The sequence below is a fragment of the Mesoplodon densirostris genome, chromosome 16 (genome assembly GCF_025265405.1).
Source record: "Mesoplodon densirostris isolate mMesDen1 chromosome 16, mMesDen1 primary haplotype, whole genome shotgun sequence".
Taxonomy (NCBI): domain Eukaryota; kingdom Metazoa; phylum Chordata; class Mammalia; order Artiodactyla; family Ziphiidae; genus Mesoplodon; species Mesoplodon densirostris.
In genome coordinates, this window is record NC_082676.1 from 38,210,160 (window position 1) to 38,232,357 (window position 22,198).

Genomic DNA, 22,198 nt, shown 5'->3' on the forward strand with positions numbered 1-22,198 from the left:
CAAGTAAGAGGACTGTGGGAATGCAAATTTTTAAAACTGTATATTCTTATTCAGAATTTGCTATCTTGGACTGATCAACCCTTGTAAATTCGTGGACGTTTATGAGGTTTAATTTTCCCTCTTGCTACTCATGCCACGTTTTGTCCAGTGGGGATGCAGCCCGTGTGTAAACAGAGATGCAGTAATGGAGGAAGCTGACAAGACTGGGAGAGGGGGTGGCCTAGAGGAGTCCCAGGAAATCCAGAAAGGCTTCACGGAAAAAGTGACATTTGAGTTAGACTTTGAAAAAAGGTAAATGTTCGAGGAGCTTCTGTGGATGAGAGGTGGGCCTCAGTCTTTGGGGCTCTGGGAGGCAGAACGAGAGAGACAGAGGGGCAGATTCTATCTCAGTAGGAGGAAGATCTCTCTGCAGGTAGAGCAGACAGCATCGGGAGGTGGGAATTTGCCTGTCACTGGAGGCGTGCAAGCAGGGACACAATAGGATGTTTGCAGAAGGAATTTCAGCCCAGGCCAGAAGACAGTTATGATCCCTGAGAGTATAGGATCATGATTCCAAGATGCAAGAGACAAGTTCCACCCTGGGCTAGCCGGTGAAACAAGCCAAACCCACATAAAACAAGACAAGTATGCTCCAGGCCAACTGCTTTGGGCCAGATGAGCAGTGAGAACCACAGGCTCAGAGACGGCGGGGGGGAGAAGCTGAGCCCAGTCTTGGTGGAAGGGTAGGAATTGGATAGAGGAGAGGGCATTCCTGGCAGGAGGCTTCTCAGGCCAAGGAGGGGAGGTGGGAAGGAGGATGCCCCTTCCCATGATGGGGCAGGAGAGGAGGCTGCTGCCTTTCGAAGGCCTTTAATCAACTGCTGTCTTATTCTATTCTCACCTCTCCTGCACTTGAAGAGAGGCCGGGCGCGGATCCTTTACACCCACTAAGCCTTCCCTATTTCCTCAGTGCAAAATAGGGACCAAAACCTCTGGCTCCCCAGGCCGTCATGGTTCAGGCACGGAGTCTGGCAAACATTGTTGGGATCTGAATCATGGGGGTGGAGAGTAGGGAGAAGAAAGAGCTGGGGACAGAAGGAGCAGAGAAGGAGCTGGCAGGCCCAGGAGGGGCCTGGCCACTGGTCAGGGGACAGAACCCCAGGAGAGGAAGTGGGGCTTCAGCCAGGCCAGCCCGAGGTGGGGAGACCCCGAGGCGGGGAGACCTTAGGCTGGTTGGGGATGGAACAGGTCAGACCACACCCACAAGCAACCTCCTTGCCTCCCCTCCACCTAACTCACCCATCCTTTATTGAACACCTGCTGTATACCTGGCCTCAGGCCATGTACTGTACAGTGAAGTAGAAACAAAGTGTCACCTTTTTTTTAAGCGTTACCCAGTGCCAGGCCCAGGGTAGGACAGGTCTCTTGAACTCTTTGCCAACTCGCAACAACCCGGCAAGGCAGCAGTTATCAGCCCCACGTAACTGAGGTTCAGAGAGGTTAAGTGACTTGCCTGAGGTCACACAGATGGTAAGAAGTGGCACAGCCGAGATTAGAGGCCAGATGGGTCTATCCTGAGCCCCTTGCTCCCTCCACCCACCATGTCGTTCCTGCAGTCTGCCCTGGAGCAGAGGCTTAGAGAGAGAGGAAAGAGAGGAGGGAGAGAGGCCTGGAGCACAACAGGGAAAGGCACATAAGAGACAGAGCTCAGAGCTCGGAGCCGGAGACCAGAGCCAGAGAAGGCATCAAAGGCCTAGGACGGACCATGTGTGCACTTGGCAGCCGATGACAGGACCCAGGCGCTCATTCCCAGCAGGCCCAGCCTCCTGGGGCCACTGCCCTGAGCCCCTGAGGCTCTGAGCAGATTGCTTAGACACTCCAGGCCTGGATTGCAGTGCCTGGAGGGCCTCAGGCCCGGGGGGGAGGTAGGCGGGGGGCGCCGGGGCTTTGGCACGGGGCGGCCATGACAACTTGGCATCCTCCACCCTGCTGGGCCGTGGCTTAGGCTGACAGGGCCCTGGGGCCAGCAGGCCAGATGTCTGCTGGTCACACTGCGGAGCTGCCCAACACTGTCCCCCAACCCAGTCCACGCCCCATTCAGCAGGGTGGTGCTGGGGCCCGGGCTGGGGCACCGGCAAGGCGGCTTGTCAAGGCTGGGGCTGTTCTGTGGCAGTGGAGTCGGGGCCCGGTCTGCACCAGGACTGTCTGTTGCTATGACTACGTGCAGGCTGGGTCTGGAGTCCTGCATCACAGTACTCCCCGGTGAGAGCTTCACTGGTCCGTGGGGACTGAACTCGTGATCTGGGCTGGGCAGACAGCCCCTGGACTGGCCAGTGAATTCGCTTTTCCTTAGGAAACTATTCACTTTGCTCATTCATGGTGTCCCCCTCTGGGCCCCGGCGCCTCTTTAGGCAGCTCTGTGTCAGACAGCCGGAGCACCACCCAACCACTGCTTCCCGGTGGCTGAGGACGCGGCCGTCCTCTCAGCGTGGGAATGGCTGCACATTTGTCGGCAGCAGCCACAATTCCTTACCGCTCACTGTCACAGTCCGGCCTGCCCTCACACAACTCTGGCCCCCTCCCGTGCCGCTCAGGGCTGGAGAGGCTTGGCTGCCCAGCAAAAGCTGCTCGGACCCGGCCCCATGCCAGGCTCTCTCCAGGTAACGCAGTGCAAACCGTTATGCTCAGAGGAGTGGCCTGGCTTTGAATCCAGGCTCCATCTCTTTCCACCTGTGTGACCCCCCCTGCACATCCCTTAACCTCTCTGAGCCTGACTTCACATCTGTTAACATGAAGATAATAATCCCTGCCCTTCCAACCTCACCAGGCCAATTTGAGGAGCATTAATGAGAAAATGCTTTGTAAACATTATTTGCTTAGTCAACCTAAATTGCTTTGCAGACACGCAGTATTATTATCATCATCATAATCTTTATCGTGAGCGTGCTTTTATTCATTCTGGTTAATGGGGGACTCTACCTACTTCATTCCAGGGGTCCCAGGGGCTGTTCCTGGTGGAGTGCCTGGAGGCGTCTTCTTTCCAGGTAACGTACATGAAATTGTCACACTCCCAGGTAAGACAGATGGTGATTACATTTGCAAGAGATGCACACTGTGACACTGCAGAAGGGAAGAACGTTGGCACGCCTACCCCAGAGGACCCATAAGTTACTCCTATTTTAAAAAGCAGTTACATGATGCTATTTTACAGCTATTAAGAGCACAAATTTTCTGAAAGATGAAACGCAATGCTTGTGAGACTGTCAGAAAGTGGCCGCCTCACCAATCCCTGCTGTTTAGGCTTCAAACCATTCACCTCACTCTTGGAAACCCATTCAAAGGAAATAATTGAAAAGAAGGGAAAAAGAACCATCTGCCCCAAGGTTCGTAGGAATGTTCTTTGCAAAAATGCAAACAAGAAACCCACCTGACTGGAGGGTGTGATTAAATAAACTCATATGATGCAACTACTAAAAACTATGATTATGCTATCTGTCGGGTAACGTGGTAAAGTGATTTTCAAGTAAAAACAATATAAAAGCAAGGACTAGGTACAGATGGACATTGGGCCCCCCTCCAAAAAAAGAAAATGGGCAGAATATTAACGCAATGGCATGGGGGGCGGTGGGGGGCATATTTTCTTTTTTTTAAACATCTTTATTGGACTATAATTGCTTTACAATTTTTCTTTTAATTTAGAAAAAAGCATAATGTTTTAAAGTAGGTTGAAACATCAAAACTAATATTTTCGATACTTACAAAGTGTCTGAGTGTTCGGAACCAACGTGGAAGTGAGGGCAGCTACCAGCACACTCCCAGGTACACACAGGCACACAGCTGTTTCCCCAATGAGATGGATGAGGAAACGGAGGCTCACAGAGGTCAAGGCTTGCCCGAGGTCATATGCCTAGGCAGCGGTGGATTTGACCAGGGTCAATGGATGGCTTCCTGGCAGGGGCCCTGATGGTCCTCTTTCTCTCTCTCTCTCTCTCTCTCTCTCTCCCCTCAACACAGGGGCTGGTCTCGGAGGCCTGGGAGGAGGTAAGCTCAGACACCAAACTTGGTTCCTCAGCGATGGGGTCTGGGTCTCACTCTAGTCCACATACGTGCGCAGACCTCAGAACCTCAGAAGGCCCAGACATTAAGGGACCCCTCATTTCACAGACCGAGCGTCCAGTGGGGAGGGATTTGTCTAAGAACTAGAACTCACGAGTCCCCTAAGCCCCTCCCCCTGGCCTCTTTCCCTGGAGGCCCTGCCTTCTTTCATATTTCTTTCTTTTTTTTTCAAATTAATTAATTTACTTATTTTTGGCTGCGTTGGGTCTTTGTTGCTGTGTACGGGCTTTCTCTAGTTGCTGCGGGCGGGGGCTACTCTTCATTGAGGTGCGTGGGCTTCTCACTGCGGTGGCTTCTCTTGTTGTGTAGCACGGGCTCTAGGTGAACGGGCTCAGTAGTTGCGGCTCGCGGGCTGTAGAGCGCAGGCTCAGTAGTTGTGGCGCACTGGCTTAGTTGCTCTGCGGCACGTGGGATCTTCCCGGACCAGGGCTCCAACCCATGTCCCCTGCACTGGCAGGCAGATTCCCACCAGGGAAGTCCCTCTTCCATATTTCTTTTGATCCTCAGTAATATCCCTGCAAAGCCAACTGTGCGGGAAGCATCATCTCCTTCAGAGGCTGGGAAACAGTGTGAGAGAGGGTAACCCCAAATCAGGGCCAGAGCTGGGCTTCCCACCCAGGCATGTGGACACTGGGCTCCCAGCAGCTCCCTGTGCAGAGGGGAGGACCATTCCTCACCCCACAGTGAGACCCCGCAGTGCCCTGGGGGATCGTGGTAGGTCAGGTGGGCTGGGACTCCCCATTTACCACCATCTCTTCCCTCTGCAGCACTGGGCCCTGGAGGCAAACCGCCCAAGCCAGGTAAGACCCGTGGCCTCAGAGCACTGAGTGAGTGCCAGTGGGGCAGGGGAGGGAAGGGTCCGCAGAGCTGTGAACCTAGCCTATGGACGGAGGAGGGAGGGAAGTGGTGGGCGGCAACAGCCTCTCTGCCCCCTAGTCAACCCCACCTATGACCTGGCTAGGGCCAAGCTCCGGGGCATCCAGGGTCAGGAGGCTGGAGGCAGCTTGCTGTCCTCCATGTGTGAGGGCTGTCTGGCACCTACCCTGCCAGTGCCTATGTGCCCAGCTGCCCTGACTGTCCCCTGTGCACAGGGTCCCAGAAACAACCCTGGTGCTGGAGTCAAAGGTAGGAATTGATGTTCCAGTGGCCACAAAGCCTGTGGGCTCAGACACAGATGGTGGGCCCCATACTCTGCCTGAATGACCCCTGACCACAAACCAAGCCCTCTCTTACTCCAGGCCAAGATCCTAGATGTCCCTGTCCTTAATGACAATCTGAGCCCTTATCCTGACCCCGGGCTGAATCTTGACCCCAGACCAAGCCCTGAACCTAACCCTAGGCTGCACCCTGATCCTGGCCCCAGATGAGCTTCCTTCCCAGGCCCCTTCCAGCTGTGTCCAGACCAAGGAGTTTTCCAGTATGAAGATGTGGCCAGATCTATCCCGGCCTTGCCCATGGGGTTTGGATCTGCCACTAGGGTCCACCATCAGCTCCAGAGAACACAACCCCAGGAAAGAGGGAGGGCGGGTTCCTCCTCCAGGAAGCCCTGATGGATAAGGATCAGGTGGAGGAAAGGGCGTCTCTGTCCGGATTTATGGCCCTAATAGCATGAGATGCTTCACATGCAGCCCTGGCACCCCCCACCCTGATCCGTGTCTCCCTGGCTCTGAAGCCTGGGACTGCAGGACAGTTCGCATGTCCAACAGCTCTTACAAAATCCAGATGTTCGATGATTCAAGTGCAAGTGAATCTACAAGACCCAGCTTCCCCTTCCCTGCAAGCCCATCTGGGTTATGAAACTACAGGGCTGGGGCCAGGCGAGAGAGATGCAGGAGGGCAGGAGGCCTGGGCAAGGGGTTTGCTGGGGTCTGTTGGGGTCTGCAAGGCTGGAGCCCTCGGGATTCACTGCTTATCCCACCTGAACCTGTTTCCTATCTTCTCCGAGGGGTGAGTGATCTTAGCAGGGTCTTTGACGGTAGAGAGAGAACAGGGAAAGGCTAGATGAACAAAGGTGTGGAATTAGGATCGTGCTTAGCTGCGAAGACCCAAATGGTAGCGGTCGTGACTGCAGAGCTAGAACAGGGATTGATTGATTCCACTGGCAGCAGGGGACACATGGCAGGTTGTGATGAAACACCGAAGAGAAGATTGTGAAAAATGCATTCAGTTGCAGTTGATAAAGTGAAGCTTTTATTGATGAAATGTTTAGTTTAGACTTCCAAAAGAACTTCTGGCTCGGGGTAAAGGCATAGACCGAGAGGAAAGTCAGAGCATCTGCTGATGAAAAGGGGCTGGACTCCATGACCTCCCTGAGGTCATCTTTCAGCCTTAGGACTCTGAGCTACAAAGGCCTGGACAGGGCCACAGTGTCCCCCCCCCCAAAGGGCAGCTCCCCACATCCGGGCAGCAGGGACGCCTGGGCCTGCCCAGATGGGATGGAACCAGGCACAGACAATGCATGTCATGCTTGGGAACAACTAATCCATTGGCGAGTGGAGGGTGGGTGGCCTGGCAGCTGCTCCACGTGGGCCTCGGCCGGTGGCCCTGCCTGGGCTCTCAGTGGGGGACCAGGCAGCTGGGAGCCAACCCCACCTACACCCCCAGCACCGGCTGGAGGCCAGTCACCCACGCAAGAGGACAGGGGGGAGCAGGGGGTCCACCCACCGGTCACCCCGGCAGGCTGCAGACGCTCTGCGCCCTCTGCCCACGAGCCCTCTGGTCCCAGGAAGGTCGGGAACACGCTGGCCATTTTGTAAGTGGGGAAACCTGAGTCTCAGAGAGGTGAAGTGACTTGCTCTTTCATGCAAGGAGGAGCTTGGGACAGCGGGATTTGAATCCAGGGCTCTCTGACTCCAGGGGATAGAGACGGTTGGGTAAGCCAGGCCCCTGGGCAACCAACCGTGGTCAACTCCTCGCCCCTCTCTCATCCTTTCTAGGGGCTGGACTCCTTGGGGCATTTGGGCCAGGTGAGTCCACAGGAAGGAGGGCATGTAGCTGGTCATGCTACAGGGTGGCCCTGGGATCAGACAACTTGGGGAGCATGGAACGAGGGCAGATGGCTGTACAGGGGCTGCATGCCCCACCCCACGCACCCAGCCTCTTCTCACTTCCTGTTCGGTCCCCATCCTCTCCTCCCAGCCCCTCTGTGGTCAGGGAAGGCCCGAGCGTGTCCGCTGCCCTGTCAGAGCTCAGGACACAGGCCTGGCTAGAGAGAAACCCCTGCCAGAGCTGGGGAGGGGCAGGGCCTGCAGTCCTGGGAAGTGGACCCAGGCACACCCCACGCCCAGCTAGACCACACCACACCTGCCCGGAAGGGAGACTGGCCGGAGTCAGAGGTCCATCTACAGAGGGGCTGGCTGGGTTTCAGATGGGCCAGCTCACAGAAGTAGGAAATGGAGTCGGGGGACCACACCCAGTGAAAGCCAGGTGGACTCTCCAGGGCTCGGCAGTCCTGCATGTTTGAGGTCGGTCCCCAGAGAGGCCGCCCCTGAGCTTGGAACCCTGGTGGCCAGGACTGGTGCTTGTGGGAGAGATTCTCACATAATTGGAAACAAACCCGGCACGGTTGTGAACTCCAACCTGATTGCCCATCGGTCCTGGCCAAAGCCGTGGAATGTCTCCTGGAGGGGGAAAAGGAGAGATTGAGCCCAGATGTGAGAAGGAGAGAGCCAGAGGGACCCATTTGGCTTTTCATAAACATTTTAGCATCTGTCTGCAGGGAGGCTCCCAGACTGCAGGGCAGGCTAGACGGATGGACAAAGGGGCTCCAGATACAGGGGAGAGGGCGTGGCCTGAGGCAGGGGACCCCTGCGAGGAAGCCAATGAGAGGCCTGGGGTGGGGCAGCTAACGTGGGAGCAGAGCAGGGCCTGGCCTGGGTGAGGTCTTGCAGGCAGCTCCTGCTCAGCCCCAGCCCTCGCAGGAAGCCCCTCTGGGTCTCTCGTTAGGTGGCGGGCCTTCTAAGGGAAGTGAGGTCTGGTCAGGGAGTGTTGTACGGAGTCAACACAGTCAGTCCACATGGCACATGGCAGTTGCTTGCTAAACAGCAGCTGCTATTTTATCAGATTGGCCCCTGAGTACCAAAGGTTTGAGTCCAGCTTAGGGCCCTGAGCGGCCACACGCCGACCACAGCATCACCAGGGTCCTGCCCCTACTCCACGAGACCCTTTCCACCCTGGGACCAGGAACGATGCCCCACACCAGCCCCTCACCTGGCTCTGTCTTCTTCTCCCTGCTGGTGCCGGAGGGCTTGTAGGTGCTGGCCTTGGGGCAGGTTAGTGTTGACACGAGGCAAGATGCCCCTCTGGGGGCCAGAGCATCTGCCCAGTATGGAGGGCAGTTGGGGGTACAAGGATGCAGACCGGGCCTGTCCTGGGCACTGGTGTAAGGGGTGGTGCTGAGACCACCTGCCCCGAGCAGCTGTCCAGGGCACAAGGGAATCACAGCTGGGTCCTGGGTGCTGTTATAACCTAGTAACAAGAGCTGGAGGAAAACAGCCCCAGGAACCCAAAGGAGTCGCCCACCTCGGCGGGGCTTCAGGAAGGCTTTTTGGAGGAGGGAGTTGTGAAAGTTAGACCCCGAAAGATCCCTGCGGTTTGTCAGGCTGAGTGGAGCAGCCTGCCCCATACTGCCCGCTGACACCGCATCCCATCCTGGGAGCAGCAGTCACAGCTTTGCTTGGAGCCGAAGAGCCTCAAATGTACCTCGTGGGCAGCGCGGGCCAGGGAAGGGCTGCAGGCAGGACCTCACCCCATCCTCCTCTCCACAGGGCTCGGGGCCTTTCCTGCAGGGGCCTTCCCAGGAGCTCTGGTGCCCGGCGGCCCAGCTGGCGCTGCTGCAGCCTATAAAGCCGCTGCCAAGGCCGGTGAGTGTTACCCTTTGGGACGTGCCATAAGCCCTCTGGCCTCCACAGGCTCTCCACTTGGCAAAGAGCCTTTCCTGAGGGGCAGGCAGACGGGAGCCTCAGCTCCATCTCCCGGGGGTGTGGGGAGGTAGCCAGCTGTGCCCGAGGCTCAGAGGTGGTGACAGGCCCAGACCTCAGCCCCGGGCCCTCCTGCCTTTGACGGTTCCTGGTGTGACCTCTCTCCTCTCCCACTCCTGGCTCTGTAGGTGCTGCGGGGCTTGGTGGGGTTGGCGGCGTTGGTGGATTAGGAGTGCCTACAGGTATGGAGGCGAGACCTGGGTGGCCCCGGCGAAGGCCACGGTGTGTGTGGGGGGGGGGGTGGAGCCCACTCTGATGTGACCCCTTCCCTACCAGGTGCAGTGGTACCTCAGCTTGGAGCAGGAGTTGGAGCTGGAGTGAAGCCCGGGAAGGTGCCAGGTCAGTGTGGATGGGGTCCCTGGGGGTGGAGGGCAGAGGTCAGGGAGGAGCGAGAGCTTCTAAGGCCCACGGGGCAGGAAGGACAGGGCCCAGCTGCAGCAGGGCAGGGAGCATAGCCAGGCCCAGAACATGGTGCCGTGTCCCAGATAGGGGCGAGGGGCCCTGGTCTACCTTCCGGGCCCTTCTTCCAGGACCTTGGAGCAGACCTCAGAGACAGACTCTGGCACCCACATTCAAGCGACAGATGGGGACGCTGAGGCTCAAAATAGGGAGTCGGGGCTTCCCTGGTGGCGTAGTGGTTGAGAGTCCTCCTGCTGATGCAGGGGACGTGGGTTCGTGCCCTGGTCCGGGAAGATCCCACGTGCTGCAGAGCGGCTGGGCCCGTGAGCCATGGCCGCTGAGCCTGCGCGTCTGGAGCCTGCGCTCCGTAAAGGGAGAGGCCACAACAGTGAGAAGCCTGCGTACCGTTAAAAAAAAAAAAAAAAAAAAAAAGGGAGTCGGCACAGAAGGGCCCGCCCGGCCCTGCACAGCAGGGGTGAGCCCGGGGTGGGCCGACTCCCCATCCGGTGCTTGTTCATCTGCACCAAGCCCTTGAGGAAGTGACTTCAGGTTAAACAAAAGGCTGCCTGAGTCCACACAGCAGGGAGGGAACATCTGGAAGCTGTTAACCCAGAGGTGGGCTGGGCAGGCCATGTAAACAGGCTCCAAGAGATGGGACAAATCCACGCACAGGAGGGTTTGCAGATGACTTCCGGAACTTACGGGAAGAGGGCTGCAGCCACCGCACGTGTCCCTCGCCGCTCCCACCGGGCATCCAGGTGGCTGGCTCAGGAGCCCCGGAGCTGCCACTGCGGGAAGGGCCGGGAGGGGCCCCTGGAGGCCAGGCTGCCGCTCACTCTCCTTCTTTGGCCACAGGTGTGGGGCTCCCAGGTGTATACCCAGGTGGAGTGCTCCCAGGCGCAGGTGAGAGCAAGGAGGAAAAGGGGACCCTGTAGCAAGGAGAGCAGACCCTGGCAGCCTCCCGGTGGCCCCCTGCCTCCCCCGAAGCCGAGGCCACCAGAGACCTTGGGTCCTGACCGGCATTTTCTCCCTAAGCATCAAAGCTCAGGCTACAGACATAAGATCTCTGGTTGTCTTTTCCCTACGAAGATCAACAAGCTTCCCCTGGCCCCCCCGAGCCCTGAGCCCAGGCCCAGACCCAGACATCATCACAGCCTGCAGTGGGCCCCCAAGGACAGACCAAGTCCCCAGTGTGGCCAGCAGTTTCCCAAAAGCCATAAGTCACCAGGGGCCCCACCCAGTGCATCCGCCCTGCAGGAGACCCTCGGAGCTGCCCTCTCAACCTCCTTTCCCCACCAGGGCCCGGCCACCCCACCCAACATATGACCTCTTGAATTCCCCCAAAAGCCCAGACTCAGGCTGCTCTGCGGGATTTGCTGGCAGAGTGTCCCTCCCTCGGCCCCTCCCTGCCACGGTGGCCCAGCCCCAGGGGAGACAGGAGAGGTGGGAGCACTGGACACTGGCAAATGGAGTGTCACCCAGCCAGAGCAGATGACTGCTTTGTGTTTGCTTGTGAATCACATCCAGTGAGAGCCCCCCAAGGTCACAGGCCTCCCCGACCTGCAGGCTCTTCCCACTTCTGGCAGGCTTCTACCGTCTGCCTTCTCTGATGAGGGTGAGCAGGGCGGCGGGAAATTAACTCCAGTTTAGAGACAGGCCAACAGAAACACAGAAGCACATGGCTAGGAAATAGGATTAAAACTTCTGACCTTGGGTCAGATGGGGAAGAAAAGTCACCACCAAAGAGGCCCTCCCCCAACCCTGTGAGCCATGCCAGTAGCTGACAGTCAGAGCAGAAGGAGGCCAGCTGTGTCACTGACGGGGGTGTGGTGCTGGGCTGGACCTTCCAGGCCGGCCTTCCCACGCCCACTGCGAGCCCCCTCTTTGCCCCTTCAGGAGCTCGGTTCCCAGGTGTAGGGGTGCTCCCTGGGGTTCCCACTGGAGCAGGAGTCAAGGCCAAGGCCCCAGGTATGTTGCCAGCTGGGCTGGGGACCCGTGGTGGGAATCTCCATTCACCCTCAGTCCCCTCCGTCCTGGGGTGAGGGGCGGGGACCCTGGGCTCAGCTGGCTGAGATGGACGGCACATCTCTCAGAAACCCCCGAGTGTGTGCGAGGCAGCATGAGCTGGGAGGTCTGGGCAGAAGTGGCCACGGCTCGGGTCAGCCCGCCCCTCAGCACTGCCATTGGTGCGTGGGTGCCCTGTGCCCGTGGTGGCAGGGCTGCAGTGATGGCTCCTTGTCACTGCAGGTGGAGGCGGAGCTTTTGCTGGAATCCCAGGTAAGGCAAGGCTGGGTCCCCCAAGCCAATGAGGGTGGGCAGGCCAACGGGTCGGCCAGCCGGGCAGGAGATCCTCTCCTGGGAGGGGCTGGGCATGCCTACTGCTCCAGACCTGGCTTCCGCACAAAGTGGCATCAATCACAGGCCTGCTTCCCCTGTCCCAACCCTCTGTCTGGGAGTCCACATGAGCCCAGAAAACCCAGCAGTCTGTGCCAAATGCCACAAGGGCTACAGGCCCTGAGTGTGGCCCAAGCCCCAGGAGGGAGAGTGTCCGGCAGCTTCCAGAAGGAAGTGGCCCATCACTGGAGGTTGCTCTGCTGGCCGATGAGAAAGAGGCAGGAAGGCCCTCTAGGCACTAGGATGGTTTCCGGATTCCGGATGCCATGGGAGCTCATTCTGTCTGAGCAGAAAGTGGAGTGTGAGGCTGGGGGCTTCGCAGGGGCTGCTGGCCCGAGTGACTGGGACCTGATTTTGCTCTCCTTGTTCCCACAGGAGTCGGACCCTTTGGAGGTCCGCAGCCTGGAGTCCCGCTGGGGTACCCCATCAAGGCACCCAAGGTGCCAGGTAAGGCAGAAGGAGGATTTGAGAGACACCATTCACTGGGCCTCCCTACTGGGAAGCCAGCTTAAGAGGGGACTTGTTTGGCCACCCGTGTCTTGGGGTGGATGGGGATAGTCAGGAAACCTGGTATTAAAGCCCATTTCTGGTCACCAGCAAAGGGAAGCAGGGGGAAGCCATCCTGCAGGTGTTGGTCTCACTCCCATGTACACACATGCACAAGTGTGCACACACATGCACACACATGCACAGAGACCCATAGCCCTGATGGGAAACCGCTTGTGTGAATGGTAAGAAACACCATTCACTGGAAAGACCCCTCTGATGTCAACCCACCTCCACCCCAGCAATCAGCTCACATGATGAGCTGTTTCCTGATGGGGAGGAGAGTAAGGAAGATACTTAGACCCTACGGCCATGGCAGGGTCTGGGTTGGTAGAAGAACGGGTGTCCCATCATGCCCTGGGGCAGGGGTGTCCTCTCCCTTCTCCACCAAGGCCTCTGCTCTCCCGAGAGCCTCTGAGAGCAGCTCACAGCCCTGGTGGAGGCGGTGCGGTCTCGGGCTTCAGTACCTGTGGGAATAGGTCTGTCTACCCATATAGTGGGGGCCCAGTGAGGCATGGGGCCGCCATGGGGCAGCCCCTGATCCCACACTCCGTCTCCTCAGGTGGCTACGGACTGCCCTACACCACTGGGAAACTGCCCTTTGGTAAGGCCCTCTTAAACTGGCGGGCTTCTGGCTTTCTCCAGCTGCAGGGTTCTGGCAAGGGAGCTGTGGCCCCAGCTCAGGGCTAAGAGAGCACCAGCTGGAGGGAGGGGGGGTGTGGAGTCTCGGAATGGGAGTCCCCGAAGGAGGGGACATGGAACTTGGACTCAGACAACCTCGTTCTCAATCCTGGCCCTCGCACTTATCACCAGGTCTTGGGAGAACCAGTTTCTTCTCTGAGCCTCAGTGTCTTTGTCTGTAAAATGGGAATAACCATCCCATACACATTTGTATTTAACTCTGGCTCGGGGGTGGGGAGACAGGTGGAGACTCTGGGTGGCCTGGCCCTTGAAGGGCAGGGGAGGGGGCAGCCACAGTGAGGTCCACGTGGATGCCCAGAGCCTCTCGTTTCGCAGGCTATGGGCCTGGAGGAGTAGCTGGTGCCGCGGGCAAGGCCGGATACCCGACGGGTACAGGTAAGGAGAGCCTCACCCCACTGCTAGCCAAAGGGGGCACTAATTACCGAGGCTCCATAAAGCAGGCCTGCCCACCCTACATCCAGACCCCGGTCTGAGCCTGGAGAAGGATCCTCAACCTCTGCATGCTATGAAACCCCACATCCACACCCAGATGTGTGAACCAGTTGGTTTTCTTTTTTTTTTTAATAAATCTATCTATTTATTTATTTATTTATTTATGGCTGCGTTGGGTCTCTGTTGCTGTGCGCGGCTTTCTCTAATTGCGGCGAGCGGGGGCTACTCTTCACTGCGGTGCAAGGGCTTCTCATTGCGGTGGCTTCTCTTGTTGTGGAGCACAGGCTCTAGGTGTGCGGGCTTCAGTAGTTGTGGCACGTAGGCTCAGCAGTTGTGGTACACAGGCTTAGCTGCTCTGCGGCATGTGGGAACCTCCCGGACCAGGGCTTGAACCCGTGTCTCCTGCATTGGCAGGCGGATTCTTAACCACTGTACCACCAGGGAAGTCCCGAACCAGTTGGTTTTCTTGGGGCTGGAGTAGGTGGGCTCTGGAGATGCAGGGGCACACTTTCCAGAGTCTCTCTCCTTCCTCTCCCCCAGGGGTTGGCACACAGGCTGCAGCAGCAGCAGCAGCAGCCAAAGCAGCAGCAAAGCTTGGTGAGTACGCCTGGAGTCCCTGCCTGCTAGCTGCCAGCCCCCCAGCCTCTCCATCCCTATTACCACTGAGAGCCTTCCTCAGAGATAACTAACTAAGGTGGCCCCTCCCCACTCCACCCCCATTTATCCAACTTTTGCAACGCCACCTGTTCCTCTCTTCTTCCATCCATCCATCCATTCATTCTTTTTTCCATCCATCCATTCACTCCACCCTCCAATCCTCCATTCCTCCATCCCTCCATCCATCTCTCCATCCATCCACCCATCCCTCCATCCATCCATCCATCCATCCATCCATCCATTCATCCATCCCTCCCTCCATCCATCCATCCGTTTCAGAGACCGGGGACAGATAAGAGCTCTGCTGGAGAATGTTGGCACTGCTGTGGGAGTCAAGAGGGAGACGTTGTTTCTACCTGGGGATAATCAGGAAGCGTTCTCAGAGAAAATATTTGATTCAGGCCTTAAAATATAGGTGGAGTTTGCCATGTGGTTAAAAAAGGAGGGAATGGATAAAAGGGTGGTTAGAATGATAATTTTAGGTGGTACCTATATGAGCATTTAAACAATTTAATAGTTTAGTATCAATTTAATATGTACTATAAAACTTTTAACTAGCTCCTCGAGCGCATGATCCCTTGGCTAGTAGATGTGGCATGGCCTTCTCTATGCCCAGACAAATGGGGAGCAAAGTGGGCATCTGTCCCACTGTCCTGGGTGATTCCCCAGTTCAGAGTCAGATCATGGGTGGTGAAGTCTTCACCTCTACCCCAGTCCCAGGGGAGCCCTTCCTGTAGCCTGTAGCACTGAGCTGGAGGCCTGCCCCACGGAGGCCCCACAAGCCCTCCCTCCAAGCCCCCAAGGCTGGAGGGGATGGCTGGAATGTGGGAGCAGGAGAGTGGGACAGCAAGGGGCTGCCAGAGCCAGGCAGCCAGGCGCTTGGATTACAAACTTGGCCGCGTCTTCGGAACACAGGGAGAGGAAGTCTTGAACATTCTTGCAGGGGCCCCTCTGGCCCGGGGAGCGGCCGCTTGTGGTTTCTCAGTATGTGGCAGTGATTAGAATGGGATTTGTCTGAAAACATACAAGTCCCTTAATGAGGGTGTTGAAATGGACACTTTGGGGGTGAGTCAAGGAACAGTGGGGTGGGGGCCTTCCCAAGCCGGCCCAGCTGGAGATGCCTGGGTCTCATTCCCAGAGGAGATTGCACTGTGAAAAACACCAGCATCCAAGTAGCCTCCTGCCTGGCTTCAGGAGGGGCCCCTGGGAGCCACATTTGCACTATCCCCCACCTAACAGGTGCTGGAGCGGGAGTTCTCCCTGGCATTGGTGTTGGAGGTGGTGGCATTCCTGGCGGGCCCGGCGTGATTCCTGGCATCGGAGGCATTGCAGGTCGTGTCCATTCCAGCCGGGGGTGGAAGGTGTCCTTGAGAATGCTGTAGGGGAAGGGCCTCACCTTCTGTGACTCTCTCTCCAGGGGCTCCAGATGCTGCTGCTGCTGCTGCTGCTGCCGCTAAGGCAGCCAAATATGGTGAGTGTCCCCACAGGGGGCAGGACCAGGGCTCTGGCCAGCCCTGGCCTCTCCATGGGCCTTGGAGACCCTAGTCCTATAAGGCTGGATGGACTTTGCCTTTGTCCATCTGGGGCACCGTCCCTCGCCAAGCATCCCTGTCATGTCTCCTTGCTTGTGCCCATTCTGGCCACTCTGCCTGGGAGACTCTCTCCAGTGCTCTCCACTGACTGACTCAGCAGGGGGCAGGGACACTGTGGAGCATCTGTCTCCTCCCACTTTACCCCCAGGGCCACCCAGAGCTGCTGCACCAACTGCCTGGGTGTCCAGTGGAGCGTTCTGACTCTGCTTTAGAGCTAGATCGTGCTCTTCCCAAACATAGATCCAAACCCTTAGAGCTCTGTCGGGGTTCCCTCACTTCCCTCCCCTTCTCTCGGATGACTTGTATCCATGCAGATGCAATGCCTGCTCACCTGGGATCCTGCACTCAGGACCTGACACTCCCATAGTTCCCCAGAGTCATGCCCCTGGAGGTCCTCTGAGGTTCCCACAGGGTCCAGGCCAGGGGAACAATCCTTTCCTTCCACAGGAGCTCCTGGAGGCTTAGTGCCTGGTGGGCCAGGCTTTGGCCCAGGAGCAGTCGGCATCCCAGGAGTTGGAGTCCCAGGTGTTGGGGTCCCAGGTGTTGGAGTCCCTGGTGTTGGAGTCCCAGGTGTTGGAGTCCCTGGTGTTGGGGTCCCAGGTGTTGGAGTCCCTGGTGTTGGAGTCCCAGGTGTTGGGGTCCCAGGTGTTGGAGTCCCAGGTATTGGGGGTCCGGGCATCATGGGTGGACCAGGTGAGCTTGGCTGTGTGTGTGTGTGTGTGTGTAAGAGAGAGATGTTGAAGTTATTGCCAAGACTTTTGTATTCTCCCTGACACCTCCCCCCTCTATCCTCTTCTCTCCACACCCTTGGTCATCTTCTCTCCCTTGGGATATAACCACCTCCTAATTAACTATGGCCAGCATCATCTTGAATTCCCCTTTTGGCTGTCAGTGTGCTCCTGGGGGCAGGAACCATGTCTTTTTCATCTTTGTGTTCCCAGCCCCTAGCTGAATATGTGCTCAGTAAATGGTGCATAGATGGGTGGGTAGGTAGATGGGTGGATAGATGGATGGGGGGGTGGATGGGCAGAGGGACAGCTAGGGAGGTAGGTGAATGGCCATGTGGATGAGTAGGCAAATTGATGGATGAGAGAGTGGGTGGTGGGTGGATGAAGGGACAGATACAAGGATGGGTGCTTACATGGATGGATTGATAGATATAGGTAAAATGGTGGATGGTGAGACAAATGGGTAAATGGAAAGAGAGATGAACAGGCAGGTGGGGGACAAGATAAGTGGTTAGAAGGATGGATGGATGGATGGATGGATGGATGGATGGATGGATGGATGGATGGATGGATAAGCACGTGGGTAGATGAGCAGATGAATGGGTGGGTAGAAGGCAAACACAAAATGGATGGGGAACTTCCCTGGCGGTCCAGTAGTTAAGACTCTGTGCTCCCAATGTGGGGGGTGAGGGTTTGATCCCTGGTCGGGGAACAAAGATCCCACGTGCCGTGGGGCGCTGCAAAAAAAAGAAAATCAAAATGGTTGGTATTTAGATGAATGGATAGATAGACAGATGGATGGATAAATTCGTGTGTGGGTGGACAGAGAGATAAGTGGTTGAGTGGGTAGACTGAGGTCCAAAGATAGACAAATGGACAGCCATACGGGAAGGTCAGCAGATGGATGAATGGCTGGCTGGATAGACAGATGGACAGATGGGTTGATGGAGATATGTATGGGTAAATGGATAGACAACTCTGTGTTGGCTCAACAGATAGAAAGAAGATGGACTGAAAGACAGATGGGTGGACAGAGGGATATATATAGCGCATCTCTTCTCCATTCTCTCCTGAGCATTTGTGTTTCCCTTGGTCTCTCCAGGGGCTGTGTCACCAGCTGCAGCTGCTAAAGCAGCAGCCAAAGCAGCCAAATACGGTGAGTCCTGTGCTGATAGCTCCGCCCCACCCTATTATGGCCTTTACTTGCCAGAACTAAAGGACCGTCATCTTCTAGTCCCCGTTGTACAGCCCAGAGAAGGGGAGTGACTTGCCCAGGGTCACACAGCAAGTCACTGGCAGAGCTGGGACTTAGCCCTGTTGGGCCCCAGGACTATGTCTCCCCCAGTTGTCTCCCACCATGAGGCCAAGGGACTGGGTGATAGGAGAGTCCCAGTACAGCATTCCCAGTGGAGACAGTGTCCCTGACCCTCCCTGCTCTGGCCAGGACCCTCTCAGAGGAGCCCAAGCCTGGCTGGGGATAGGGGACCTGTACGCAGTCTTTCCATCTTCAACAAAGAGGCCCTTCACCAAGCGCTCAGAGAAGAGAGGGGCTGGAGACACACTGGGGGGTGTCAGTAGGGAGGAAGTTGGTGGGGGACCCAGGTATCCCATGGTTTCCTGTCCTTCATGGACCAGACTTGGGGGAAGCTCGCATCCTCTTCTCCAGTCCAGCATCCCCCAGAGCTCTTCCCAGTCTCTCTCACTGAGATCGTTTTTCCACTTGCTTCTCTTCTCTCTGCAGGGGCCAGAGGCGGAGTGGGAGTTGGAGGTATTCCCACTTTCGGCGTTGGTGCTGGGGGCTTTCCTGGTTACGGTGTCGGAGTCGGAGGTGTTCCTGGGGCTGGCATTTCCCGTGAGCCTTAGTTCCATGCAGGGGAAACAGGGAAGGGGCGGGGGCTTGGGGGATGGGGGTGGGAGAGGGTAGACTGGGCTTCGCCGAGCTCAGGGAGGAGTTGGGGGACAGCGCAGGGAGGGTCTCCAGTGCCTTTAGGGCAGGAGCGCTGTCAGCACAGCCTGGCTGAGAGCCAGCAAGGTTTCTGAGTCTTTCTTTCTCGGCTCCTCATAGCTGCAGCCCAGGCAGCCGCCGCCAAGGCAGCCAAGATCGGTAAGTGCCCCAGCCCTGCCTGTCCTCACGCCCAGGGCCACGCCCTCCCCTCCTCCCCACCGCAGCCCTGCTCTCCTGCAGGGCCCAGGCTCAAAGCTCAGAGCAATTCTCCAACACGAGGGCAGAGCAACCTCACACTAGGGCCTCCAGGGCTGAAATATCCTGGGTCAAGGTCGGAAGCCCCTGGGCCCATCTTCCAAAGCCACAATGAAGTTTTCTGCGCTTTTCAATTGCGCACCATTAGGATCATTGGTGCCTGCCTTATCACCCCCAGACCAGCGAGTTAAAGGTGCCAGTCCATACACAACCATTATGCCATTATGCAAGCCCTACCTCCACCCTCTGCTCCCCCAAGAAGGGGCACTTCAAGGGCAGAGCTGGATGCTCTTCACCCCTCTAGGTGCTGCAGGAGCAGGAGCCCTGGGAGGGCTGGTGCCAGGTGTCGGTGTGCCAGGCGCTGAAGTGGTACCAGGTGAGCTGTGTCCCCAACCCAGACATGGGTTTGGCTTATCTCATAGAAGGGGCCCTGGAGGTGGCCTATGTCAAGTGTACCATTTTACAGATGACAAGACTGAGCCCAGAGACAAGGGTAGAGACAAAGCAATTTCCCTTAGTTTGGAGGGAAGAGCCCGCATGGGCTTCCAGATTGCTGAGTGAACCCGGCAAGTCCCCTACCTGCCCCAGGGACGCTCAGAATGTCAGCCCAGTAGGCAGTGGAACTCTGCTCTACCAGGGTTGGGGGCCCTCATTCACCCGTCACGGGGCCTTTCTGGTTTCTGATCAGGTGGGAGGGCCTGTGTCAGCCTTTGTTTTCCAGGCACTCTTTCTCCAAGGGGAGGAGATTAAGAATTACAATGAGATTAATTTACAGCCTTCCTTGATTGTTTTTTTCCCATCAGATTTCTCTTCTGCATTTCTTCTTTCTGGGAGGAAATTCCCCTTTTGAGCTTCCCTCCAAGAAATGTGGCGCTTCCTCTAATAGTTTTGGATACAGGCGTGATTAGGATTTTTAAAAATCAACATCACCTTCAGCAGAAAGCCCCAGAAATCTTTTAGACTGAGGTTTAGGAGAGACAGCTTCGGGCTGCCCTCCACCATGGGCAGAGCTAGAAGGCCACAGTCTCAGAGCTGCTTCTCAGGGAAGGGACGTGCCCAGGACGGCTGGTGGGCCATCTGAGAGTGGGCCTCCCTCACGCTGGGTTTCCTGGGTGAGGGGACAGTTCCCTAGAGGTGGTCTCTGAGAAGCCTTTCCACCGTGGAGGGTGGGTAAGAGGGGGAAGGGGTGCTGGGAACCACTCCTCACTCTTCACATCTCCAGGGGCAGGGATCCAGGCAGCTGCAGCTGCCAAAGCCGCCGCCAAAGCAGCCCAGTTTGGTAAGTGAGCCCCCTGCCAGTCCTGTCTTCGATCCTCAGCCTAGAGCACTGCTCTCTTGTGTCCCTGCCTTGGGGTCTGGCAGACGCCCCTCCTTAGGCTGTCATGTTCTGGGCGTGGGCCTTCCTCACAGCTTTTGGCCCAACTGGCCACTTTGAGGGGTGTGGATGAAGTTTCTGATTAGGAAGGCAAAGTGAGAACAGGTTCTGGCGAGCCCTCCAGGACACACCTCCTACCCTTCCCAAAGCCACTGCTGCCTTCCAGTCCAGCTGGGGCCTTGCCCTGCTTCTGGAACAAATGCTGGGTTCTTCTGGGCTCCCACCTACCCCAAGGGACAGCCATGTTCTTGCTCCCTGACAAGATTCTCCATGTCCTGCTTCATCTGAGGGCCACCCTGGCAACCCCAGGTTCCCATACTTTCCTGAATATGGCATAGCGAAACAGCTCACTTTAGAGCCAGAGAAATCTTAACTTCAGGTCTGCTGACCCCCAAACTCATATATGACAAACAACTCTTTTTTGTAAAACTATGATTTGCTGAGGTAATCATTACACCAGCCTTATGAAATTGGTACTCTTATGCCCGTTTCACAGATGTGGAAACTGAGGCTCCAAGAGCCTAAGAAACTTGCCCATAGTCACACAGCTAAATGGTGGCCGAGCTGAGCTTGGAAGCCAGTCCTGCCTGTCTTGCAGAGCTCCCTTTACTACATAAGTCTGCCTCCATCACCCTCAGGAGTCTCAAAGGGGCCCTTGTAATTCCAAAGTTTAAGAACTCCTGATCCTGCCCAGACCTCATATCAGGGATGAAGAAGCTGAGGCCCATCAAGGGAAAGTAACTTGTCCAAGGTCACACAGCAAGTCTGTGCCCGGCTAAGGACCCAGGGCTCCTGATCTCCAGCCCGCTGCTCTTTCCATTAGCTTCTGCCCTCCTTGATCAGGACTTGGTTAAGGATGAGCTCTTCTCTGTCTTGCAGGGTTAGGCCCGGGTGTCGGTCTGGGTCCTGGAGTCGGCGTGGGTCCCGGTGTTGGCATTGGCCCCGGTGGTATCATAGGTAAGCAGTGTGAGCAAGTGGGCCTGAGGGGCCTCTGAATGCTCCATGGGTGCCGTCCTTGAACGCCCTCTCTCTCCTCCCAGGAGCAGGGGCCCCAGCTGCAGCCAAAGCCGCTGCTAAGGCGGCCGCCAAAGCCCAGTTCCGTGAGTGCCCTGCCTGCCTTCTCTCCTCACCCCACAAGCTCAGGCCTGGCCCAGCGTGACCCAAGCCTAAACTGGACCCCAGGACATGCCATATCTCAGGCCCACCCTGCAGCCTCGTGAGGCCCCCAAGGCGGCAGACAGAGGGATTGGAAGTGCAGATTTGGCCTGAGGGAGACCCGGGTTCGAGTCCTGAGCCACACACTAGCTGAGTGACCTCTGAGTTTCCTGTCCTCCCGTGTGGGTACCGATGGCACCTGTCACAGAGGCTTGTTAGGAGAATCAAATGAGTTCATCCAAAAGGGAGGAACAGGAGGTTAGGCTGAAGAGGCCAGTGGTGTCCAGAGTGTGTCTCCCTGAATGCCAGCCTGGGGAAGGGCTGGACTTGGTGGTCAATGAGAGTTTTAGGAAGACCATTCTGGTGGCAGCTCAGAGGGCAAATTAAGGGGGTCTGGGCCCCTTCCTTGGGGCCTGACTCAGCTCCCTGAGCTGGACACCCCCAAAAGGGCCTGTTCCCTGCCTGCTGCCGCCACCCCACTCCCCATCTCCCCCAGGGGCTGCTGCTGGGCTTCCTGCTGGTGTTCCCGGATTTGGAGCCGGTGTTGGAGTTCCTGGACTTGGAGTTGGTGTTGGTGTTCCTGGATTTGGGGCAGGTGCAGGTGAGGGGCCTTCTAGGTGCTGAACAGAAACGCCCCTGACCTCAGAGGAGGGAGACCTCTCCTCCCAGCACGTCCCCTCCACTCAGAGGTGTGCAATAAATTCCCCATTAGGTTCTCCTGAGCAGTTAGAGACAACTGGGGTAACAGATGCGGGCAGGCCAGGCGAAGGGTCCTCTTCTGCCAGATTTCAGAGTTTCTGTCTCCTCAGTGGAAGGGTGCCAGGGCTCCAAACTGAGAAGAAGCCCACCATCCAAGGAAGGAGGCTGGAGGTCCCTGGGGTCAGTGGTGTGGGTGGGCTAGCCCGGCTCCCCTTCAGCAGTGTGCTGTGGCAAGGGGGCCACTA

General features: G+C 57.1%; 1 protein-coding gene across 4 annotated transcripts in view; it reads left to right on the plus strand.

Moving 5' to 3' along the window:
- Positions 1–22,198, plus strand: part of ELN (elastin) — a 32,467-nt gene that overhangs the window by 3,371 nt on the left and 6,898 nt on the right. For 2 of the 4 annotated variants that reach the window (XM_060120339.1, XM_060120336.1), the window contains exons 2-26: positions 2,973–3,023; positions 3,994–4,020; positions 4,863–4,895; positions 7,032–7,061; positions 8,862–8,957; positions 9,203–9,256; positions 9,351–9,413; positions 10,329–10,376; positions 11,370–11,441; positions 11,721–11,750; positions 12,243–12,314; positions 12,976–13,017; positions 13,431–13,490; positions 14,088–14,144; positions 15,444–15,536; positions 15,622–15,675; positions 16,244–16,456; positions 17,627–17,680; positions 18,266–18,376; positions 18,590–18,628; positions 19,029–19,100; positions 19,947–20,003; positions 20,979–21,056; positions 21,140–21,199; positions 21,751–21,855. In XM_060120339.1, coding sequence (XP_059976322.1) covers positions 2,973–3,023; positions 3,994–4,020; positions 4,863–4,895; positions 7,032–7,061; positions 8,862–8,957; positions 9,203–9,256; positions 9,351–9,413; positions 10,329–10,376; positions 11,370–11,441; positions 11,721–11,750; positions 12,243–12,314; positions 12,976–13,017; positions 13,431–13,490; positions 14,088–14,144; positions 15,444–15,536; positions 15,622–15,675; positions 16,244–16,456; positions 17,627–17,680; positions 18,266–18,376; positions 18,590–18,628; positions 19,029–19,100; positions 19,947–20,003; positions 20,979–21,056; positions 21,140–21,199; positions 21,751–21,855 — 1,671 coding nt within the window. The remainder of the gene's footprint in view (positions 1–2,972; positions 3,024–3,993; positions 4,021–4,862; positions 4,896–7,031; positions 7,062–8,861; positions 8,958–9,202; positions 9,257–9,350; positions 9,414–10,328; positions 10,377–11,369; positions 11,442–11,720; positions 11,751–12,242; positions 12,315–12,975; positions 13,018–13,430; positions 13,491–14,087; positions 14,145–15,443; positions 15,537–15,621; positions 15,676–16,243; positions 16,457–17,626; positions 17,681–18,265; positions 18,377–18,589; positions 18,629–19,028; positions 19,101–19,946; positions 20,004–20,978; positions 21,057–21,139; positions 21,200–21,750; positions 21,856–22,198) is intronic. The other 2 variants (XM_060120338.1, XM_060120337.1) reach the window with 2 other exon arrangements.